This window comes from Mirounga angustirostris, unplaced genomic scaffold (genome assembly GCF_029215605.1).
Source record: "Mirounga angustirostris isolate CCGP_5_RB_7025 unplaced genomic scaffold, mMirAng1.0.hap1 SCAF_4, whole genome shotgun sequence".
Classification (NCBI taxonomy): domain Eukaryota; kingdom Metazoa; phylum Chordata; class Mammalia; order Carnivora; family Phocidae; genus Mirounga; species Mirounga angustirostris.
The window spans coordinates 148,138,076-148,162,638 of NW_026991712.1; the positions used below are offsets into that span (position 1 = coordinate 148,138,076).

General features: G+C 41.0%; 1 protein-coding gene across 3 annotated transcripts in view; it reads right to left on the reverse strand.

Annotated features, from left to right (window-relative positions):
- SCP2 (sterol carrier protein 2) overlaps positions 1–23,010 on the reverse strand; it is a 107,080-nt gene extending 84,070 nt beyond the window's left edge. Inside the window, exons 1-5 of one of the 3 annotated variants that reach the window (XM_045897672.2) lie at positions 22,847–23,010; positions 14,651–14,708; positions 13,946–14,017; positions 11,104–11,235; positions 2,335–2,399 (exon numbers count right to left, since the gene is read on the reverse strand). In XM_045897672.2, the coding sequence (XP_045753628.1) occupies positions 2,335–2,399; positions 11,104–11,235; positions 13,946–14,017; positions 14,651–14,708; positions 22,847–22,915 (396 nt within the window). In that variant the 5' untranslated portion in view covers positions 22,916–23,010. Of the gene's footprint in view, positions 1–2,334; positions 2,400–11,103; positions 11,236–13,945; positions 14,018–14,650; positions 14,709–22,481; positions 22,503–22,846 lie in introns of those variants that run through there. The other 2 variants (XM_045897675.2, XM_045897674.3) reach the window with 2 other exon arrangements.
- Positions 23,011–24,563: the final 1,553 nt, after the last annotated feature.

The window sequence follows — 24,563 nt, forward strand, 5'->3', positions numbered from 1 at the left end:
GGATCAGATGGACTTAACAGATATATACAGAACATTCCATCCAAAAGCAATAGAATATACATTCTTCTGTGGTACACATGGAACATTCTCCAGAATAAATGATGTGGTAGGCCACAAAACAAGTCTTAATAAATTTAAGAGGACTGAAATCATCAAGCACCTTTTCCAACCACAATGGTATAAAACTAGAAATCAACTACAAGAAGAAAGCTAGAAAATTCACAAATATGTGGAAATGAAACAACATGCTACTGAACACCCAATGGGTCAAAGAAATAAAAAAAAGAAATAAAAAAATATCTTAAGATGAATAAAAATGGAAATACAACATACCAAAATTTACAGGATGCAGCAAAAGCAGTTCTAAGAGGGAAGTTCATAATGATAAACTCCTACACTGAAAACAAGACCTCAATAAAAACCACACAAAAACAAACAAAACACCTCAAGGAACAAGAAAAAGACACCCAAACTAGACCCAAAGTTAGTAGAGAGAAGAAAATAACAAAGATCAGGTTGGAAGTAAATGAGAGAGTAAAAAGAAAACAGAAAAGATCAGTGAAACTCAAGGCTGGTTTTTAGAGAAGATAAACAAAATGTCCATGCCTTATTTTCTCTCTCACCACTTCTTCTCCATTAATTCAATTAAACATAATTATATCTTATCACACTATCCTCCATTTATCTTAACTTCCTGCCAATTTTTCATTTTTTCTAAAAGATAAGAATACTTTTTAGAGTGTATTCTAGATAATTTTTTTTTTAAGATTTTATTTATTTATTTGACAGAGAGAGATACAGCGAGAGAAGGAACACAAGCAGGGGGAGTGGGAGAGGGAGAAGCAGGCTTCCCGCCGAGCAGGGAGCCCGATGTGGGACTCGATCCCAGGACCCCAGGATCATGACCTGAGCCGAAGACAGATGCCCAACGACTGAGCCACCCAGGCGCCCCTAGATAATCAGTTTCACTAATTCTCTTTTTAGTTATGGGTAATCTGCTATCAAACCTATCTTCTGATTTCTTGATTTTAATTATTTTATTTTTCTTTTCTATAAACTATTTTTTTCATTCCTATAATGTCCCTTTTCACAGCTTCGCTATGCCCTTGGGATATTTCCAAGCTTGTCTTTTATTTCTTCAAACATGGTAAGTGTGTCTAAATCTGTGTTCAATAAATCCAGTTTCTGAGGTCTTCAGAGATCACTTTTTACTGTGCCTTCTTTCTCCTGGTTCTCAATTATGGTGCCCTGTTTCTTTAAGGCCTGGTTATCTTTGACGGTGTGTCTTAGAAAGTTACTTGAAGAGTTCTCAAAGCCTCCAAAAGAAAACGCTTTCCTCCAAAAGCAAATTCACACTTGTGTCTGTTAAGTGCCTTCTGGAACCAATTTAGACTCAATTCAAGGTTTAAGGTTTCTTGGACTGCCCTGTAATAAGAATTTTGGTAGCAATCTCAATGAGGATTAGCTTCTGGTTTATTAATTATCAATGAAAGGTTTTTCTGGGGGATTTCTTTCCTTCTCTTTTTTCTCCCTTGTTCTGCTCGGTGCCAAGTCAACTCTCCTTGTAATCTCATGAAAGTGGGGAAAAGAGGATATAGGGGAGGAGGACAGTTTTTCTTTGGGTTCACCCTTACCCAAAGGATTTATCCCCACAGAGCCCCTATTTTATTGTGGGAAGTGGTTATTACACTTCTGATCATAGGAGGACCTGAATTTTGGCTACTTTCCTCTTCATTTTAGGGGGCCATCAAAACTGAATCTCACAGCTTCCTGATGAAAAGGCATTCAAGGCAAAAGCAGCTTCAAATACTGATCTTAATTCTCTGGTATTCACCTGCAATTTCTCGTCTCTCTTTAACACTTCAATGCCTGTAGAATTTTTTGTTTATATTCTATTCAAATATTTTAGTTGTCATCAGGAGAACTGGTTCAAATACCCTGGCTTCCCACTACCAGAATCAGAAGTCCCATACTTTAGTAATCCTCTTCAATTTGTTAAATGGAATTAATTTTTGAATTAATTCCTCTCAAATTAAATAGGTAAGTCACCTCAAATTCAATTATTTGACTTCTCTGAACATCAGTTTCATCATTGACAATGTAAAGAAGCTAAACCAAATCATCTCTATGATTCTTTACTGTTCTAACATACCAGAACTTATGCATACATATACAATGTCACTTTTCAGATTGTGAATTCTATCAGCTCATTTAGTAACTATGCCAAGTTACACTTTATGTTGCTTATTAACAGGTTCTATTCATAGTAGTCAAACGGGAAAAGTTTTCTCACAGTGTTATAACAACTCCAGAATAACAGTAAATAAGACTCACATTTCCTAAAATGGATCCCTTCTCCATCTTCTCAAATCCAAGAGCCAAGACACAATCTGCCATACCTTGAAAGAAAATGTAATTATTATGAAAAATTAAATTTTCAGACACCTAACAAAACCATTAAATACTTTAAGTAATTTATATAAAATGGAAAAAGATGCTATAATCCTACAAAATGTTTAATAAGCGAAAAATTAGGGAAAGTTCTTACATGATTCTATTTCTTTTAAAGATTTATTTATTTATTTGAGAAAAAGAGACAGAGAGCACGAGCTATGGGGAGGGGCAGCAGGAGAGAGAGAAGCAGACTTCCCACCCAGCAGGGAACTGGTATGGGGCTCAATCCCAGAACCCTGGGATCATGACCTGAGCTGAAGGCAGATGCCTAACGGACTGAGCCCCCCAGGTGCCCTACATGATTCTAGATAAGAGGAAAAATTAGGAAAGTATTGAATTCTTCTTTTGATTCCCAATATGCTAACAAAACTTTTTACTAATGTGGAAATATGATTCAGTGAAAAAGAAATATAAACAGCTAATTTTGAATTTTAAAACACTAAATAAAATTTAAAAAAATTTTTTAAAGGATCCTAATCAAAATCTTAATAGAATTATTTCTGGAGGGAGGGGATGCCTAAAAAAATGATGTTAAAGTTCAACTGAACATCAAAACAGGAATTACTAAAATTTTTCTTTAAAAAAAAAAGAATAAAAAAAAAAAGAAAAGAAAAGAAAAGAAAAGAAAGGGGTGCCTGGGTAGCTCAGTTGGTTAAGAATCTTGATCTCAGGAGAGAGGAAAGATGGCGGAGGAGTAGGGGACCCTATTTCAACTGGTCCCCAGAATTGAGCTGGATATCTACCAACCACTCTGAGCACCCACGAAACCAGCCTGAGATGTAAGAAGATTTGGATCTCTACAAACAGAATTTCGCAGGTGGTTGGTTTTGAGGTACGAAGCAGGGAGCCATGATTCCGCAGGCAGATATCGGAGGATAAACGGCAGCGGGAGGGAGCCTGGCCCTGGGGATCCTACACCACCAGTGAGTGACAGCCTCGAGCGCTGTGGACAGGCACAGACTCGCAGACTGGTAGTGGCGGGGAAGGACTTTAGGGCAGCCCCCGGGTGGAAACCTGGAGCAGCGGGGTCGCGCCTGCGAACTGGGAGCGGCTGGCGGTTTTATAAGCACAAAGGGCAGGCAGGATGGAGCGCTGCAGAGGGGCGCACAACCCAGGACGCTGCAGTTTATAGCAGCACGGACAGAAACAGAGACAGTGTGGCCTGGAGAGCTCACTGAAGAACAGACTGCGGTCTCTCTGCTCTAAGGCAGAGGGTTGGAAACGGTCTCTTCTGCTCTGACTCGCGGAAGAGATGCGGAAAGCCACCAGGGAAAGCCACCAGAGAACAAAAGCCCCCAAAACTGATTCCCGCTGAGCCCAACCCCTGCCACAGGGGGGCAGGGCAACTCCGCCCAAACAGGGTTGCCTGAATAACAGCGCGGCAGACCCCTCCCACAGAAGACAGGCTGGGAAAACAAGAGGCCAGCAACCCTAAGGTCCCAAGAAAACTGGTGCATCTTGCTTGGGTTCTGATCAATAATTTGGACTCTATACACTCCCTCAAACACCCATCAACAGAATGACTAGGCGGAGGAGCCCCCAAAATAGAAAAGACTCAGAGATTATGCTGCAGATTTACAAATGGATGCAGATATAACCAAGATGTCAGAGATGGAATTCAGGCTAGCAATTGTGAAGACAATGGCTAGAATGGAGAAATCAATTAATGGCAACACAGAGTCTCTAAGGGCAGAAATGAAAGCTGAATTGGCAGAACTTAAAAATGCTATCAATGAGATCCAATCCAATATAGATAATCTAACAGCTAGGGTAACTGAGGCAGAAGAGCGAATAAGCGACCTGGAAGAGAATATAATAGATAAAAAGGGAAAAGAGGAGGCCAGGGAAAAACAACTCAGAATCCATGAAAATAGAATCAGAGAAATAAGTGACACCATGAAGCATTCCAATGTCAGAATAATTGGAATCCCGGAGGGAGTGGAGAAAGAGAGAGGACTAGAAGACGTATTTGAGCAAATCATAGCTGAGAACTTCCCTAATCTGGGGAATGAGACAAACATTCGCATCCTAGAGGCAGAGAGGACCCCTCCCAAGATCAAGGAAAACAGGCCAACACCCCGGCATGTAATAGTAAAACTTGCAAATCTTAGAACCAAGGAAACCATCTTAAGGGCAGTTAGGGGGAAGAGATTCCTTATGTACAGAGGGAGGAACATCAGAATAACGTCAGACCTATCCACAGAGACCTGGCAAACCAGAAAGGCCTGGCAAGACATATTCAGGGTACTAAATGAGAAGAACATGCAGCCAAGAATACTTTATCCTGCAATACTTTATCCACCCATTTAGAATGGATGGAGAGATGCAGAGCTTCCACGACCGGCAGAAACTGAAAGAATATGTGACCACTAAGCCGGCCCTGCAAGAAATATTAAGGGGGGCTCTATAAAAGGAGAAAGACCCCAAGAGTGATATACAACAGCAATTTACAGGGACAATCTATAAAAACAGCATCTTCACAGGCAACATGATGACAATTAATTCATATCTTTCAATAATCACTCTCAACGTGAATGGCCTAAATGCTCCCATAAAATGGCACAGGGTTGCAGATTGGATAAAAAGACAGGACCCATCCATATGCTGCCTACAAGAGACTCATTTTGAACCTAAAGATATATCCAGACTGAAAGTGAAGGGATGGAGATCCATATTCCATGCCAGCGGACCTCAAAAGAAAGCTGGGGTAGCAATTCTTATATCAAACAAATTCGATTTTAAGCTAAAGTCTGTAATTAGAGACACAGAAGGACACTATATCATTCTTAAAGGGTCTATCCAACAAGAAGATCTAACAATTGTAAATACCTATGCCCCCAACATGGGAGCAGCCATCTACATAAACCAACTGTTAACCAAAATAAAGAGTCATATTGATAACAATAAGTTAATTGTAGGAGACCTCAATACTCCACTCTCAGCAATGGACAGATCATCTAAGCAGAAAATCAACAAGGAAACAAGAGCTTTGAATGATACATTGGACCAGATGGACCTCATAGATATTTACAGAACATTCCACCCTAAAACAACAGAATACTCATTCTTCTCGAGCGCACATGGAACTTTCTCCAGAATAGACCACATACTGGGTCACAAATCAGGTCTCAACCGATACCAAAAGATTGAGATTATTCCCTGCATATGCTCAGACCACAATGCTTTAAAACTGGAACTCAATCACAAGAAAAAATTTGGCAGAAATTCAAACACTTGGAAGCTAAAGACCACTCTGCTCAAGAATGTTTGGGTCAACCAGGAAATCAAAGAAGAACTTAAACAATTCATGGAAATCAATGAGAACGAAAACACATCAGTCCAAAACCTATGGGATACTGCAAAGGCAGTCCTAAGGGGGAAATACATAGCCATCCAAGCCTCACTCAAAAAAATAGAAAAATCCGAATTCACCAACTAACTCTACACCTTAAAGAACTAGAGAAAAAGCAACAAATGATGCCTAAGCCATGCATTAGAAGAGAAATAATTAAAATTAAAGCAGAGATCAATGAATTAGAAACCAGAAACACAGTAGATCAGATCAACGAAACTAGAAGCTGGTTCTTTGAAAGAATTAATAAGATCAATAAACCACTGGCCAGATTTATCCAAAAGAAAAGAGAAAGGACCCAAATTAATAAATTATGAATGAAAGGGGAGAGATCACGACTAACACCAAGGAAATAGAAACAATTATTAGAAATTATTATCAACAACTATATGCCAATAAACTGAGCAATCTGGATGAAATGGAGGCCTTCCTGGAAACCTATAAGCTGCCAAGACTGAAACAGGAAGAAACTGACAACCTGAATAGCCCAATAACCAGTAACGAGATTGAAGCAGTGTTCAAAAACCTCCCAAAAAACAAGAGTCCAGGGCCTGATGGATTCCCTGGGGAATTCTACCAAACATTCAAAGAAGAAATAATACCTATTCTACTGAAGTTGTTTCAAAAAATAGAAACAGAAGGAAAACTTCCAAACTCATTCTATGAGGCCAACATTACCTTAATCCCCAAACCAGGCAAAGACCCCATCAAAAAGGAGAATTTCAGACCGATATCCCTGATGAATATGGATTCCAAAATCCTCAACAAAATCCTAGCTAATAGGATCCAACAAGACATTAAAAGGATCATCCACCACGACCAAGTGGGATTTATCCCCGGGATGCAAGGGTGGTTCAACGTTCGCAAATCAATGTGATAGAACACATTAATAAGAGGAGGGAGAAGAACCATATGGTCCTCTCAATTGATGCAGAAAAAGCATTTGACAAAATACAACATCCTTTACTGATTAAAACTCTTCAGAGTATAGGGATAGAGGGAACATTCCTCAAGTTCATAAAATCCATCTATGAAAAACCCACAGCAAATATCATCCTCAATGGGGAAAAGCTGAGAGCCATTCCCTTAAGATCAGGAACACGTCAAGGATGCCCACTCTCACCACTATTGTTCAACATAGTACTAGAAGTCCTAGCAACAGCAATCAGACAACAAAAAGAAAGAAAAGGTATTCAAATTGGTAAAGAAGAAGTCAAACTCTCTCTTTTCGCAGACGACACGATACTTTATGTGGAAAACCCAAAAGACTCCACCCCCAAATTACTAGAACTCATGCAGCAATTCAGTAATGTGGCAGGATACAAAATCAATGCACAGAAATCAGTTGCTTTCTTATACACTAACAACGCAACTGTAGAAAGAGAAATTAGAGAAACGATTCCATTTACAATAGCACCAAAAACCATAAGATACCTCGGAATAAACCTAACTAAAGAGGTAAAGGATCTATACTCTAGGAACTACAAAACACTCATGAAAGAAATTGAAGAAGACACAAAAAGATGGAAAAATATTCCATGCTCATGGATCGAAAGAATAAACATTTTTAAAATGTCTATGCTACCCAGAGCAATCTACCCCTTCAATGCCATCCTGATCAAAATTCCAATGACATTTTTCCAAGTGCTGGAACAAACAATCCTAAAATTTGTATGGAATCAGAAAAGACCCTGAATCGCCAAGGAAATGTTGAAAAAGAAAAACAAAGCTGGGGCATCATGGTGCCCGATTTCAAGCTATATTACAAAGCTGTGATCACCAAGACAGCATGGTACTGGCACAAAAACAGACATACAGACGAATGGAACAGAATAGAGAACCCAGATATGGACGCTCAACTCTATGGTCAAATAATCTTTGACAAAGCAGGAAAAAACATGCAATGGAAAAAAGACAGTCTCTTCAATAAATGGTGCTGGGAAAATTGGACAGCCACATGCAGAAGAATGAAACTCGACCATTCTCTCACACCATTCACAAAGATAAACTCAAAGTGGATGAAAGACCTCAATGCGAGACAGGAATCCATCAAAATCCTAGAGGAGAACATAGGCAGTAATCTCTTTGACATCAGCCACAGCAACTTCTTTCAAGATACATCTCCAAAAGCTGGTGAAACAAAAGCAAAAATGAACTTTTGGGACTTCATCAAGATAAAAATCTTCTGCACAGCAAAGGAAACAGTCAACAAAACAAAGAGGCAACCCACAGAATGGGAGAAGATATTTGCAAATGACACTACAGATAAAGGGCTGGTATCCAAGATCTATAAAGAACTTCTCAAACTCAACACCCAAAAAACAAATAATCAAGTCAAAAAGTGGGCAGAAGATATGAAAAGACACTTCTCTGAAGAAGACATACAAATGGCTAACAGACACATGAAAAAATGTTCATCATCATTAGCCATCAGGGAAATCCAAATCAAAACCACATTGAGATACCACCTTACACCAGTTAGAATGGCAAAAATGGACAGGGAAAGAAACAACAAACGTTGGAGAGGTTGTGGAGAAAGGGGAACTCTCTTACACTGTTGGTGGAAATGCAAGTTGGTACAGCCACTTTGGAAAACAGTGTGGAGGTTCCTCAAAAATTTAAAAATAGAGTTACCCTATAACCCAGCAATTGCACTCCTGGGTATTTACCCCAAAGACACAGATGTAGTGAAAAGAAGGGCCATATGCACCCCAATGTTCATAGCAGCAATGTCCTCAATAGCCAAACTGTGGAAAGAGCCGAGATGCCCTTCAACAGATGAATGGGTAAAGAAGATGTGGTCCATATATACAACGGAATATTACCCAGCCATCAGAAAGGATGAATACCCAACTTTTACATCAACATGGATGGGACTGGAGGAGATTATGCTAAGTGAAATAAGTCAAGCAGAGAAAGTCAATTATCATATGGTTTCACTTATTTGTGGAATGTAAGGAATAGCATGGAGGACACTAAGAGAAAGAAGGGAAAAATGAGGTGGGGGGAATTGGAGGGAGAGATGAACCATGAGAGACTATGGACTCTGAGAAACAAACAGGGTTTTAGAGGGGAGGGGGGAGGGGGGATTGGTTAGCCCGGTGATGGGTATTAAGGAGGGTACGTACTGCATGGAGCACTGGGTGTTTTACGAAAACAATGGATCATGGATCACCACATCAAAAACTAATGATGTCTTGTATGGTGACTAACATAACATAATAAAATTTTTAAAATAAATAAATAAATAAAACAAAGTTGTTTAATGTGTAAAAAAAAAAAAAAAGAATCTTGATCTCAGCTCAGATCTTGATCTCAGGGTTGTGAGTTCAAGCCCCACCTTGGGCTCCATGTTGGGCATGGAGCCTACTGAAGGGAAAGGAAGAGAAGGGGAGGGGAGAAGAGGGAAGGGAAGGGAAGGCAAGGGAGGGGAAGGGAAGGTAAGGGAGGGGAAGAGAAGGGAGGGGAAGGGAGGGGAGGGGAAGGGGGGAGGGGAAGGGGGAGGGAAGGGAGGGGAAGAGAAAGAAAAATAACAAGGTGAGGGGGACAGAAGACACCAGCATTATCAAACAATAACTGTATGACCCAGCAATTGCACTACTGGGTATTTACCCCAAATATACAAATGTAGTGATCCAAAGGGGTACGTGCACCCCAACGTTTATAGGAGCAATGTCCACAATAGCCAAACTATGGAAAGAGCCAAGATGTCTATCAACAGATGAATGGATAAAGAAGACGTAGTATATATATAAAATGGAATATTATGCAGCCATCAAAAAAAAAAAACCCGAAATCTTGCCATTTGCAACAACATGGATGGACCTAGACAGTATTATGCTAAGCGAAATAAGTCAATCAGAGAAAGACATGTATCATATGATCTCACTGATATGAGGAATTCTTAATCTCAGGAAACAAACTGAGGGTTGCTGGAGTGGTGGGGGGTGGGAGGTATGGGGTGGTTGGGTGATAGACATTGGGGAGGGTATGTGCTATGGTGAGCGCTGTGAATTGTATAAGACTGTTGAATCACAGACCTGTACTTCTGAAACAAATAATACATTATATGTTTAAAAAAAAAAAAAAGATAGTAGGAAGGGAAAAATGAAGGGGGGGAAATCGGAGGGGGAGACGAACCATGAGAGACTATGGACTCTGAGAAAAAAACTGAGGGTTCTAGAGGGGAGGGGGGTGGGGGGATGGGTTAGCCTGGTAATGGGTATTAAAGAGGGCACATATTGAATGGAGCACTGGGTGTTATACACAAACAATGAATCATGGAACACTACATCAAAAACTAATGATGTAATGTATGGTGATTAACATAATAAAATTTAAAAAAAAAGACATTATAAAGCTCCAACAATTAAAACACTGAGTAGTGGAGTAATAATCAATAATCAATCAGTAGAACAGAATACAGGGCCTAATAAAAGACCCTGGAATATTTGGAAATACAGAATATGCTATATACCTAGGAGAACTGAAAATATATGGCCACAAAAAATGTACATAAATATTTATGGTAGCATTATCCATAACAGCCAAAAAGTAGAAACAATCCAATGCCCATTAATTGATAATTATTTAAACAAAATGTGGTCTATACATACAATTGAATATTATTTGGTCATAAAAAAGAATGAAATAGTGATACATGCTACAACATGAACAGTGAAAACATTATGCTAAGTGAGAGAAGCCACAAAAGGCCATATATTATATGATTCCATTCACTTAATGTTTACAGTAGGTAAATCCAGGGACAGAAAGTAGGTTAGTAGTTACCAGGGGCTTAGGAGAGGGGAAAATGGGGAGTGACTGCTAATAGGTTTAGGGTTCCTTTATTCAGTGATAAAAATGTTCTAAAACTAGATCGTGGAGGGGCACCTGAGTGGCTCAGTCAGTTAAGCATCTGCCTTCAGCTCAGGTCATGATCTCAGGGTCCTGGGATCGAGCCCCACATAGGGCTCCCTGCTCAGCAGGGAGCCTGCTTCTCCCTCTCCCTCTGCGCTCCACCTGCTTGTGCTCCCTCATTCTCTCTGTCAAATAATAAAATCTTTAAAAAATAATAAAATAAAATAAAACTAGATAGTGGTGATGGTTCGTAAAATCTGCAATTCTACTAAAAAAGACTGAATTGTATAGTTTCAAAAGATGAATTTTTGGTACATAAATTAGATCTCAATACAGTATAAAGCAATCCCTCTGATGGTCATGTGGAGAACTGATAAAAGAGGAGAGCAATAACGCCATACCTCTTTCAGTACACTAGACAAATAAGCGATCCTTACCACCCTGAATCAGCTGCCGGGCCATAAACAAAGCAGTAGAACCAGTAGCACAGTTATTGTTGACATTTATTATAGGAATTCCAGTCAGTCCCAAACTGTGATAGATAGACCTCTGCCCGCAGGTAGAGTCACCTGTATAGAAAAAGAAACAAAAACTATAATATCTGCAACATGAGAATTTATGAAGCTGCAATGCAACATGATACCACATTATGGGTTTTTTTTTTTTCAGTATTGTGCCTTTGTGCATATAACACAGGCACAACAATAAACTTTTTTTTTTTTTAAGATTTTATTTATTTATTTGACAGAGAGAGACACAGCGAGAGAGGGAACACCAGCAGGGGGAGGGGGAGAGGGAGAGGCGGACTCCCTGCTGAGCAGGGAGCCCGATGTGGGACTCGATCCCAGGACCCTGGGATCATGACCTGAGCCGAAGGCAGTCGCTTAACCGACTGAGCCACCCAGGCGCCCAACAATAAACTATTGACATCTTATTCAGAAACAGTTTTTGCATTAAGCATTATTTACACTCCAAATATGAAAAATCCTCAAAACACAGTATATGTGTACTTTCTTTACATGTCACAGACATAGGAGAGTAATGACCAAGTAATAGCAAACAATTCAACCTGTCTAGGACTCCATGATAAAAAAGGAAGCAATGTTTCATTTCTACTTCAGATATAAATCTTTAAAACTACATCAATTGATTAAAAGGCTGTGGTTTTCTCTTCATATAAAGGTTCTACAACTTCAAAAAGTTTAAAAGATCCTGTATGGCAGGGTGTTCCAGAAAAACAGTGATCCAAGCTGAATATACATTTGACTCCCTTTCCCAAGTAACACAATCATCAAGGCAGGACATGTTGGAGCAATCTGATGGGAACATGTGAAGGGACAGACTCTCCAGAAGTCTTCAGGGAAAACAGCAAGGTTCAGGACCTTCTTTTCAATAAATACATTGTGCATCTCTTTGACCTAGTAAATTTCCCTTTGAGGATGCTCTTGATATCTTGAAATCTCAAAAAAAATAAATAAACACAGATAAACACAAACATTCATCTACAGTAATGCTTACTATAGCCTTTTATGGTAACTAGAAATTAGAAATAATTAAAAACGTCCAATAAATAAATAAATAAAATGTCCAAGAACAGGATATCATTACAATATCCCCAAGACTAGAAAAGCATGCAGTCATGAAAAATGGTGTAAAAAGACCGGGGACATTCTAAATGTCATTTAAAAGGCGGTGGATTATATGATATATCTATTCAATGGAATTTTATGTTATCATTTAAAAAAAAGACCAAGGAAGCTCTTAATGATATAATTTGGAACAGTAGCCAAGAACTACTAAGTAAAAAAAATAAAAAAATCAAGCTACAAAACAGTGAGTTTATTATGCTACCAAGTGTGTAACAAAAGAAAAGGGACAAGGGAACTTACACACTCACACATACTTGGATATGGACAAATCACCTCTGCAAAGATACACTAGAAATTAGTGAAAATGGCTTTCTAAGGGAAGGGAACCATGAGACAGGGAGACAGGAATAAGAGTGAGACTCTCCATCATATAATCACCCACCTTTGGTATTTTTGTACCATGTACATATTTTATCTATTCCAGAAAAAAAAAAAAAACTTAATTGAAAAAATGTTAATGGTACTATAAAAGAAGACTTTTTTTTTAATCTTTTTTTTTTAAGATTTTATGTATTTATTTTGACAGAGAGACAGAGAGAGAGGGAACACAAGCAGGGGGAGTGGGAGAGGGTGAAGCAGGCTTCCCACTGAGCAGAGAGCCCATCGTGGGGCTCCATCCCAGAACCCTGGGATCATGACCTGAGCTGAAGGCAGACGCTTAACGACTGAGCCACCCAGGAGCCCTAAAAGAAGATTTAATGGGGAATATGAACTATACTAAAATGAGAAAAGTAGGTTACCAAAAAGTACCAGGATCCTTCTTTTTTTTTTTTTAAGTTTTATTTATTTAAGTAATCTCTACACCCAACATGGGGGTCAAACTCACGACCCAGAGATCAAGAGTCGCATGCTCTTCCAACTGAGCCAGCCAGGCACCCCAGGACCTTGTTTTATTTAAGAGAAAATTCTATGTGCATGCAGACTCACATGCATTCATATTCACTGAAGGATAACATCAAAAAATTAACAGTAATAACTTCGGGACTGGACAATAGGGTTACAGGTGACTTTTTTCTTGTTTTTCTGTGTTTCCTTATTTCTTTCTTTTTTTTACAATTAGTCTATACTCTTTTCCTAGTTAGGAAAAAGTTTAATGAAAAATTTTTATTGGGGGTGCCTGGGTGGCTCAGTGGTTGAGCGTCTACCTTTGGCTCAGGTCATGATCCTGGAGTCCTGGGATAGAGCCCTGCAATGGGCTCCCTGCTCAGTGGGGAGCCTGCTTCTCCCTCTCCTGCTCCCCCTGCTTGTCCGCTCTCTCTCTCTCTCTGTCAAACAAATAAATAAAATCTTTTAAAAAATGTATTGGATACAAAAAGTCAACGAATACAAATTTTAAGATAACAAAAATTTATCTTCTGAATAGTAATTATCTTTACATGGTAGAACTATGCGTAATTTTTTCTTTTTTAAAGATAAACAATGCTTTTTAATTTATCTCCTGTTTTGGCAATAAACAATGGCAAAAAACATATGTTAAACTAGGCTGACACATAAGGGAAATCTAGGAATGATGGAAATAAGTCTGAATTCTGAGTTTGGAGGGTTAAAATTCACAAATGCCTCTGTATTGTTTATGAAGTTGCTGCTAGATTAGGTGAAACATTTTTAAAATATATAGTTTACCACATACCATAAACGTAGCCAATACATGCCTGTTCCACTACTGAATAAGGGATCTGTGCATCAGCTAAAGCCTTCTGGCCTATAAAAACAAAAGGGTTTTATCAAAGAGTGCTTTGAGTATTTGCTTTAGGTGGGTCAAAATTAAGTTTAGAGTTTTCCCAGAGTAGATCTGCCTCTAAATAGTCTATGCTCAATTCAAATGACAAATCCTTCATCAATTCATCTCAGATCTCTCCATTCAGAAGTAACTGTTTCTTCCACTAAGCTACTACTTTTTTCACACCTCCTTTTTGATACTTAACATTTTCTGTTCTAACTGTATACCTAACTATAAATATATTAAATCCCAAAGTCTTAAAGCTCCTTAACCTCAAGGTCCTTACTCATCTCTGTGGCTCCACTGCACATCTAAAGGACAAAATTGGAAAGAATATCATTATTGTGGGGGGGAAGGGGAGACTCCCACAGAGTCCTTTGATGTCCCAGCAAACACTTGGACAGTACATAAAATCACAGGCCACTGTTTGCCCCGGTTATCTAGCTAAGAATGCCCAAGCTCTTCTCCCTTTGTCCTTCCTAATGAATCACTAGGCAATTGTCTGTATAGGTCCTTCTCCCTTGACTCAGCTTCTTTTTATGGTTCCAAGGTTCCACAATCAAGGCAGATGACACAGTAAGTCCAGTGTTCAAAGATCTAAATTTTCTATATTACCTGCTTCTTTTGCCAAGTCAGGGTAGTCTCTTGCATTCTCAAGTCCAGGCTTCATGAACTAGAAATGCAGAAGGAGATAATAAATAGAAGCAAATATAGTTAGATTTTTCTCACAACAGAGCACTGCAAAAATTCATTTATCAATTAATTTAAACAAAAACATACTGAGCACCTAACATGCTCCTAGACTCTGATAATAAATAATATACAGTCGTTGCCCTTGGGGAGCTTCCAGTCCAATGGAAAACAGACAATTATACTATAGTGTCCTTAAGTACAGAATAATTTGGGAAAGAAAACTACCTAGCCTCAGAACGAGGACTAGAAAGGCTTCCCAGAGGAACTGACATTTAAATTAAGTCTTTAAGAATGAGTAGGAGTTAGCCAAGTGATAGAAAAAAAATTCTAGGGCAAAGACCTAGAAGCGAGAGAATATGGCTCAATCTAGGTACTGTGAGCAATTTTATGCTGCAGAAGCTGAAGCACAAATCGGATTCGGCAAGTGACAGGGACAGAAAAGTAACTTAGGACCAAATGATAGTAACTACTAACGCTTATTGGGCACTTACTGTGTTCTGCATTATGCTAAGCACTTCTCATGTTTTAATTTACTTAATCCTCACAATAATCCTAAAAGGTAGGTACTATTATTACCATCACTTTACAACAAGAAAGGGTACAGAGAGATTAAGTAATCTGCCCAAGGACACGTAGCTAATTAAGTAGTGAAGCTGAAATTTCAGACAGTCTGGTTCTAGAGCTAACTCAAAAGGGAACCTATATGCTTTCCTATGATGTCTGGGCTTTATTCTAAAAACGATGGATTTTTCTTTTTTTTTTTTAAGAGACTGGGGATGCCTGGGTGGCTCAGTCGGTTAAGCATCTGCCTTCAGCTTGGGTCATTATCCCAGAGTCCCAGGATTGAGCCCCACATCGGACTCCCTGCTCGGGCTCCCCGCTCTCTCTGAAGTGGAGATCCTGCTTCTTCCTCTGCCTCTGCACCTCACCCTGCTTGCTCTCTCTCTCTCTCTCCCGCTCACTCTCTCTCCTTCTCAAATAAATAAATAAATAATCTTAAAAAAAAAGAGAGCGAGAGACAGGGAAAAAAATGAGATACTGCTACCCCCCATTAGAATGATCAAAATCCAAACACTGACAATACCCAATGTTTACAAGGATGTGGAGCAACAGGAAGTCTCATTCATTGCTGGTGGCAATGCAAAATGGTACAGCCACTTTGGGAGACAGTTTGGCAGTTTCTTATAAAACTAAACATCCTCGGGTGCCTGGGTGGCTCAGTTGTTAAGCGTCTGCCTTTGGCTCAGGTCATGACCCCAAAGCTCTGGAATCAAGTTCCACGTCAGGCTCCCTGCTCCCCACTTGCGCACACTCTCTCTCTCAAATAAATAAATAAAATCTTAAAAAAAAAAAAACTAAACATCCTCTTAACATATGATCCAGCAATTGTGCTCCTTGGTATTTATGCAAATGATATGAAAACTTATGTCCACACAAAAACCCACACAGGGATATTTATAGTAATTTTAAATAATTGCCAAAATTTGTAAGTAACCAAAATGTCTTCAGTAGGTGAATAAACTGTGGTAATACAAACAACGGAATATTATATTATTCAGCCCCAAAAAGATATGAGCTATCACGCCATGAAAAGACATGGAGGAATTTTAAATTCATGTTACTAAGTGAAGAGGCTAATCTGAAAAGCCTACATACTGTATGATTCCAACTATATGACATTCTGAAAAAGGCAAAACTATGGAGACAGTAAAAAGATCAGTGGTTGTCAGGGGTTGAGGAAAGGGATGAATAGGCAGAGCACAGAGGATTTTTAGCGCAGTGAAACAATTCCATATGATACTATAGTGGATACATGTCATTATACACTTGTCCAAACCTAGAATATTGAACACGGAGAGTGAACCCATCTTGAGTGATAATGATATGTCAGTGTAGGTTCATTGATTATAACAAATGCCCCACTGTGGTGCAGATTACGGATAGTGAATGAGGCTGGGCATGTGTGGGGGCAGGGAGCATATGTGAACTCTACTTTCTGCTCAATTTTGCTGTAACCTAAAACCTAAAACTACTTTGAAAAATAAAGCCCTATTTTTAAAAAAAGAGACTGGGGGGTACCTGGGTGGCTCAATCAGTTAGGCATCTGCCTTCCACTCAGGTCATGATCCCAGGGTACTGGGACGGAGTCCTGCATCAAGCTCCCTGCTCAGTGGGGAGTCTGCCTCCCCCTCTGCCCCTCCCCCACCACTCATGCTCTCTTCTGTGTGTGTGCGCGTGCGCGCACGCACACTCTCCCTCTCTCTCAAATAAATAAACAAAATCTTTTAAAAAAGAGAGAGAGAGACTGGGATGAAAAGAACTGCATTTTAGATCATTTCAGATGCAATGTGGAGAATGAATGAAGAAATAGGCTGGAGGCAGTGAGAAGGCAGACGGTTAACGACTGAGCCACCCAGGCGCCCCTAAATATTCTTATACTATTACTTCTTTAACAATTTAAGAAATTATACCACAATCTCCAATACGGGCCAATAAGGATTAGGTCTCTTAGGCCCCTCACATATACATTTAGACTTCCCCCAATCCACTTATACAACTGAATAAATAATTTTTTACTAAATCAGTACTCAGTGTTTACCTTATTAAGTAAATATGTCTCAACACTGGGCCAAGTTGTGTGCTATAACTACACTTCCTTTATGGTACAATTTTTTTTTCCTAGAGTTATCAACTGCCTCATTCTTAAAAGTTTTAACCTGGTGCCTCAAAAATTTAAAAATAGAGCTACCCTATAACCCAGCAATTGCACTCCTGGGTATTTACCCCAAAGACATAGATGTAGTGAAAAGAAGGGCCATGTGCACCCCAATGTTCATAGCAGCAATGTCCACAATAGCCAAACTGTGGAAAGAGCCGAGATGCCCTTCAACAGATGAATGGATAAAGAAGATGTGGTCCATATATACAATGGAATATTACTCAGCCATCAGAAAGGATGAATACTCAACTTTTACATCAACATGGATGGGACTGAAGGAGCTTATGCTAAGTGAAATAAGTCAAGCAGAGGAGGTCAATTATCATATGGTTTCACTTATTTGTGGAATGTAAAGAATAGCATGGAGGACACTAGGAGAAAAAAGGGAAAAATGAGGTGGGGGGAATTGGAGGGAGAGATGAACCATGAGAGACTATGGACTCTGAGAAACAAACAGGGTTTTAGAGGGGAGGGGGGAGGGGGGATTGGTTAGCCCAGTGATGGGTATTAAGGAGGGCACGTACGGCATGGAGCACTGGGTGTTATATGAAAACAATGGATCGTGGATCACCACATCAAAAACTAATGATGTCGGGGCGCCTGGGTGGCTCAGTTGGTTAAGCGACTGCCTTCGGCTCAGGTCATGATCCTGGAGTCCCTGGATCGAGTCCCGCATCGGGCTCCCTGCTCGGCGGGGAGTCTGCTTCTCCCTCTGACCCTTCCCCCTCTCATGTACTCGCTCTCTCTCATTCTCTCTCTCTCAAATAAATAAATAAAAAATCTTTAAAAAAAAAAAAAACTAATGATGTCTTGTATGGTGACTAACATAACATAATAAAATTAAAAAAAAAAAAGTTTTAACCTTTTGGGGGTACCTGGCTGGCTCAGTCAATAGAGCATGTGACTCTTGATCTTGGGATTGTGAGTTCAAGCTCCACGCTGGGTGTAGAGATCACTTAAAAATAAATAAATAAGGGCACCTGGGCGGCTCAGTTGTTACGCGACTGCCTTCGTTCGGCTCAGGTCATGATCCCAGCGTCCTGGCATCGAGCCCCACATCGGGCTCCCTCCTCAGCGGGAAGCCTGCTTCTCCCGCTCCCACTCCCCCTGCTTGTGTTCCCTCTCTTGCTGTCTCTCTCTCTCTCTGTCAAATAAATAAATAAAATCTTTAATAATAATAATAATAAAAGTTTTAAGGCTGCCTGGGTGGCTCAGTTGGTTAAGCATCTGACTTCAGCTCAGGTCATGATCTCAGGGTCCTGGGATTAAGCCCTGCCTAGGGTCCTAGGATTGAGCCCTGCATCAGGTTCCCAGCTCAGCTTCCCCTCTCCCTCTCCCTCTGCCCCTCCCCCTGCTCATCCACTGTCTGTCTCTGTCTCTCTCTCTCTCAAATGAGTAAATAAAATCTAAAAATAAATAAATAAATAAAAATAAATAAATTAGGCATCAGCTCTTTCTGCCCACGGGTCTTGTCCCCGTGCTTTAATAAAACAACCATTTTGCACCAATAAATAAATAGATAAGTAAATAAACAAATAAATGGAACTTCAAAAAATAAAAATAAAGTTTTAGCTTTGTTTAAAGTTTTTATTTAAATAATAAAAGTAAATATATATATTATCTTAATGAATTATTGTAAGGCAAACACTCTTGCCACCACTGACAAAGATTCTCTTCTCCCCTTCTACTCTAGCCAGGCTTCTCTGAGAGCTAAGCCTCCGCCTTGGCCTATAAAGACTTAAACACTAACACAGTTTCTAATAGCTCAAGTCCACATTCCTAGGATGACCCTAGCCCTACTTAAAGTGCCTTCAGGCTACCAAAAACAAGTTACTATTTGTTCCCACAAACACCAGAAGATAAGGTCCCTGTTTCCAACTCCCTGTGGCAAAGTAGGAGCCTAAGTTTGGATAAATGCCAGTTAGCAAACCCAGATGGCTTTCACATGGACCTAGCCCCTCTTCCCACTTTTTATAAGTTTTCACTTCCCTAACGCTACTGCGCCCCAGCTCACTCCCTATTCCCTCATTTTCCCTTTAAAACACCCAGTCACCTCCGTATAAATCAAAATTCAGTTGAGTTCACACTGGACTTTTCCTTCTATTCCCAATAATATATTACTGATGAAAACTTTCCTAATTACCTAATGTAACGTAATCCCTACCTAGTGTGTACCATTCCTTATCTTTGATACCACCACCCACACAAAAAACTGAACTTGGCCTTCTACTGCAGAAACTCCTCTAAGCACTCTTTCTCGATCTCAGTCTCTACTCCACGCCCATAGTAGTTACTATCCTCACTCCTACAGTAATCACTTTCTTGTAATATTTCATAATTTTATCATCCAAGTATGTATCTATAGACACTACAGTTTAGTCTTGCCCATTTATGAAAATTTTATGGGTCTTTTAATTCTTTTTTAATCTACAGGTCCTCCTCCACTACTTTGTTTTCCTCTCAATATATCTATTTAAGAACCTGTAACATTTGACCTAGAGCTTCCCCAAATAAGTGTTGCTTTAGCAAACTTGTTTCAGTTGTGTGTGTGTGTGTGTGTGTGTATGAGGTTGTAATGTAAGGTGTATTTCTTCTGTGGGTCATGAAATTATCTCACATAAAATTATTAGAAAAATTAGGTGCTTAATTATTTGGTCCTAACTATAAGGGCACCAGAATTTATAAAAAAAGGTAACCAGAATAACTTAGAGCAATATGAAGAAATAGAAATAAAAAAATATAGGACTTGGACTCTGCTACAAAGACTGAATGTCTGTGTCCTCCTAAAATTCATATATTGAAATCTAATCCCCAATGTGATTGAATGATTGAGGTGGGGCCTTTGGGAGGTCATAATGATGGAGCCTTTACAAATGGTATTAATACACTTATAAAAGAGACCCCAGGGAGAGACCTCACCCCTTCTGCCTATGAGGATACAGCAAGAACACAGCTGTCCATGTTCCAGAAAGCAAGACCTCACAAGACACTGAATCTGCCAGTGTCTTGACCTCAGACTTTCCAGCTTCCAGAACTGTGAGAAATAAATATTTGTTTTTTAAGCTATCCACTCTGTTTGTATTGCTGTTATATTGCAGCCGAAACAGATGAAGTCAGATCATTTCTTGAAATAGGTAGAACGAAAATCTATGAAAAAAGGGCATATCAGAAGGTAGGCAGCATAAGCAAAGGGACTTGGCCTGCTGTCAGCCTGGTAGTAGTGGTGATTTAGTTGTATTAAAACCTGTTGACATCCACCATAGGAATTCTAACTTACTTCCTACACTGATAATAAAACCTTATTAAGGGAACTTCAAGTTGTATCGGGAACTCAGCTATTCAAATTAAGAACCATAACACAGGAACCCAACCATTAGAGATTTACTAATAGAGCTTAAAGTATTATCTAGTAAGTTTCTCCCTCTACATCAAACCCTGCCCCAAGTTCCAAAATATCTAACCTAGAAGGAACTGGAATAAGTACATCAATAAAGCTGTTCTTCACACTCCCAATCTCTTCCCTCAATACTGTAACTAATACTGCCCACACCTCCACCTCCTAACTTGGAAAAAGAAAACAAACTATTTCCCAAAGGGTTAGAAAGTTCTGTGCTTTTCTATACAGCCAATATAATCAGATATTCAACAGCCAATGGAGGACCTGACTGCATGAATGTCATACTTAAAAAGCTTCTACTGTCCACCTATATTAGAAGTCCCCTCTCCCATGAAACAATAGGATGAACTCCAAGTATCTGCTTTATAATGATTAGTTGACTTTTCTACTCACATGTTTTGATCAAAGTATGTACTCTCACCCCATTTGGTAAGATAATAAAAATTTTAAGGCTGTTTTCTCAGAAAGAGAACTTTCCCTTAGAAAGTGTCTTTCACAAAGTATATCCATTTAGTACTAACTAATATTCATTAGGACCTTCAGGCACCAGGCATTTTCAAGGTGTTACAGATACAGCAACGAATTAGACATGGTACTCACCTTGGAGAAGCTTACGTACTAAGGAAGAATATGAACATATAAACAGAGAACTTCAGTATAACATAGTATGTACGGGTTTCCCCTGCTATCAAAAATATTGTGTTCCTCCGAAAACTTTCATAAACTGAAATGGCATAACGTGAGGAAGCAATTACCATTAACTTATCTGGGAAATTTTTTGAGTGTTCTTGGACCCCAGAACATAACCTCTTAGGCTTTTCTGATACCTTAGGACACATCTTGATAATGAATGCACAAAATAAGATAAAGCACAGATGCTCACAGACACAGTTCAAAGCTATGGCAGCGTAATGCTGAGATGCTGAGTGTATTTTCAGGGAAGGAGCTCGGCAGTCCCACTCTGGCAGCTGCTTGGGGTGCTCACTGCCTCAGTAACACCTCCCTGCAGAGCAAATGCTGGATGCTATTTTCACTTTTTGCCTTCTTCTAAAAGCAAAAATCCTCTTCAAATTTCAGTTAACAAAAATAGGTAGTAATCTACGCCTTTTGTGAAAGTCACGTGGTAGAACTTGAACTTTCCAAAAGTGGGGGATATCAGCACTGAAGCAAAGGTAAGTACAGGGCTCTGTGCGAAAGTCAGGAGGATCAAGAGACTTCCTGGAGAAGATGAACTGGTCTTTTAAAAACGCAAAGAAGTCAACCAAGTACAAGTAGTGAGAACAAGAGAAGCAAAGCAGGAGAGGCATAAAACAGTGTGGGGTGAAACTAACAGCAGTTTGGCATTACTAGAACGTGGGAGTGGTGAGGGTGACAAGAAATGAGACTGGGGGACCCTGGCTTCCTAAAAACCAAGCAGAGTACCATTTGAGGAACAGAAAGGAGGTCAGAGGATCCAGAAAACCTGCCACTTGTGCCAAGACACTGAAGATCACTAATGTTTCTCCTCCTCATCCTCACTTCTAACTGTAAAGGGATCCTACAGGGGAGTATTCCTGGGTGTGTAGAGCTGGGGACAGTCCCCACCCGCTTTCCTTTCCAGTGTAAGGAGGATGTTGCCTCATCAAAGGTCCACATACCTTGGGGTTCCACTCAGAATCAAAGTGTGGACTTTATTGGGGCGTCCGTCACCAACTCTGATCCAGTGAGAAAAGGGAAGGAGGAACGGGAAAGCAATGGCCGCAGGAGTAACCCCCGGACAGTACCACGCTTCAGAGACAACCCTAAACTGCAACCCCTCCGAGTCGCCAAGAGCCAAGACGCCGGAGCTGAGCAGTGGGATGCCCGGGACCCCCACCCCGTAGGAAGGACAAACCACCGCGGAGCACCTGGCCCTGACCTGGGCTCCCGTTTCCCGGTCACCTCCGGGCTCCCCCACTCCCCGGCCTCTCCCGGACAGAGCCGAACTGGGAGCCCGCCTCTGGGGGTCCGCGGCTCTGTTTACCTTGGTCATCCCAACCCCCACCACGAACACCCGGCGCAGAGGCCCAGACTGTGAGGTGGCCAGAGGCATGGCTCAGGTGGTGCAGGGCGGAGGCGGGTGCAGCGGGCCCTGAAGCAGCTGACGCGAGCTTGCACAGACTGAAGCGGCGGCGACGCCAGCGATCACTCAGAGCCAGGGGCGGGGCAGGAGGCGGTGAGGGGCGGGGCAGGAGGCGGTGAGGGGGCGGGGCAGGAGGCGGTGAGGGGGCGGGGCAGGAGGCGGTGAGGGGCGGGGCAGGAGGCGGTGAGGAGGCGGGGGGGGCACCCGGAGGGAAGGGGGGAGAGACAGAGAGAGAGGAAGAGAAGGGCGCTCCGCGTGCGCAGAGGCGCCGGAAGTGGCGGAAGGGAGTGTTGAGTAGTTCTTTGCCTCCTAAGTTCTGGTCCCCGGCTCAGGAGCGGGTCGGAGAAGAAGTCCACATCAAACGTCCGAAAAAAGCTTTATAACCTAGTACAGCCATTGGGTTTTAAGTCCTCTATGATGAGAGGGCGTGTGGCCTGGAGTAGCGCCCGAGACTGACTTGAGGGCAGGGGTTGGCCTGAAACCAGCTTCACAAAACGGTAGCCTGAGACAAATTTGTGGAGTGTTGTAATTGTTCCGTATCCTGTTAGTGTTGGTACTTAGAAGAGTCAGTGCAGGTGTTAAAACTCGGAGGGCTGTCCACCAACAAGAGCGTGGGGAGTATTTTACTGTATGTCTAAAAGAACCAAAAATCATTTACTAGCTATGTGACCACCTTTGTTAATCTCTGAAACTCACTCTTGTTTCGCTCCAGCAAATTATGCCCAGAAACTGAGATTTGTCTTTGCCAATAGTTTATATAGCACAGGTTCCCTGTAGGGACTCTAATTTATAACAGTAGTAGTTCACAAGCCAGTAGCATACAGGTTAATGTCTCTTAATAAGCTAGTGAAGAGGGGTGCCTGGGTGGCTCAGTTGGTTAAGCGACTGCCTTCAGCTCAGGTCATGATCCTGGAGTCCCTGGATCGAGTCCCCGCATCGAGTCCCTGGATCGAGTCCCCGCATCGAGTCCCCGCATCGAGTCCCCGCATCGAGTCCCCACATCGAGTCCCGCATTGGGCTCCCTGCTCGGCAGGGAGTCTGACCCTCCCCCCTCTCATGTGCTCTCTCTCAAATAAATAAATAAAATCTTTAAAAAAAATAATAAGCTAATGAAGAAATAACATATTCCAGGGGCGCCTGGGTGGCTCAGGTCGGTTACGTGACAGCCTCCAGCTCAGGCCCTGATCCCCTGCATTGGGCCCTCTGCTCTGTGAGGAGCCTGCTTCTCCCTGACTGCCCCTCCCCCTACTTGGCTCCCCCCCAGTCAAATAAATATATTTTTTTTAAGATTTTATTTATTTATTTGACAGAGAGAGACATAGTGAGAGCAGGAACACAAGCAGGGGGAGTGGGAGAGGGAGAAGCAGACTTCCCGCTGAGCAGGGAGCCCGATGCGGGGCTTGATCCCAGGACCCTGGGATCATGACCTGAGCCGAAGGCAGACGCTTAACGACTGAGCCACCCAGGCGCCCCATAAATAAATCTTTTTTTTTCTTTTTTTTTTTTTTAAGATTTTATTTATTTGAGAGAGAGAGAACGAGAGACAGAGAGCAGGAGAGGGAGGAGGGTCAGAGGGAGGAGAAGCAGACTCCCCGCCGAGCAGGGAGCCCGATGCGGG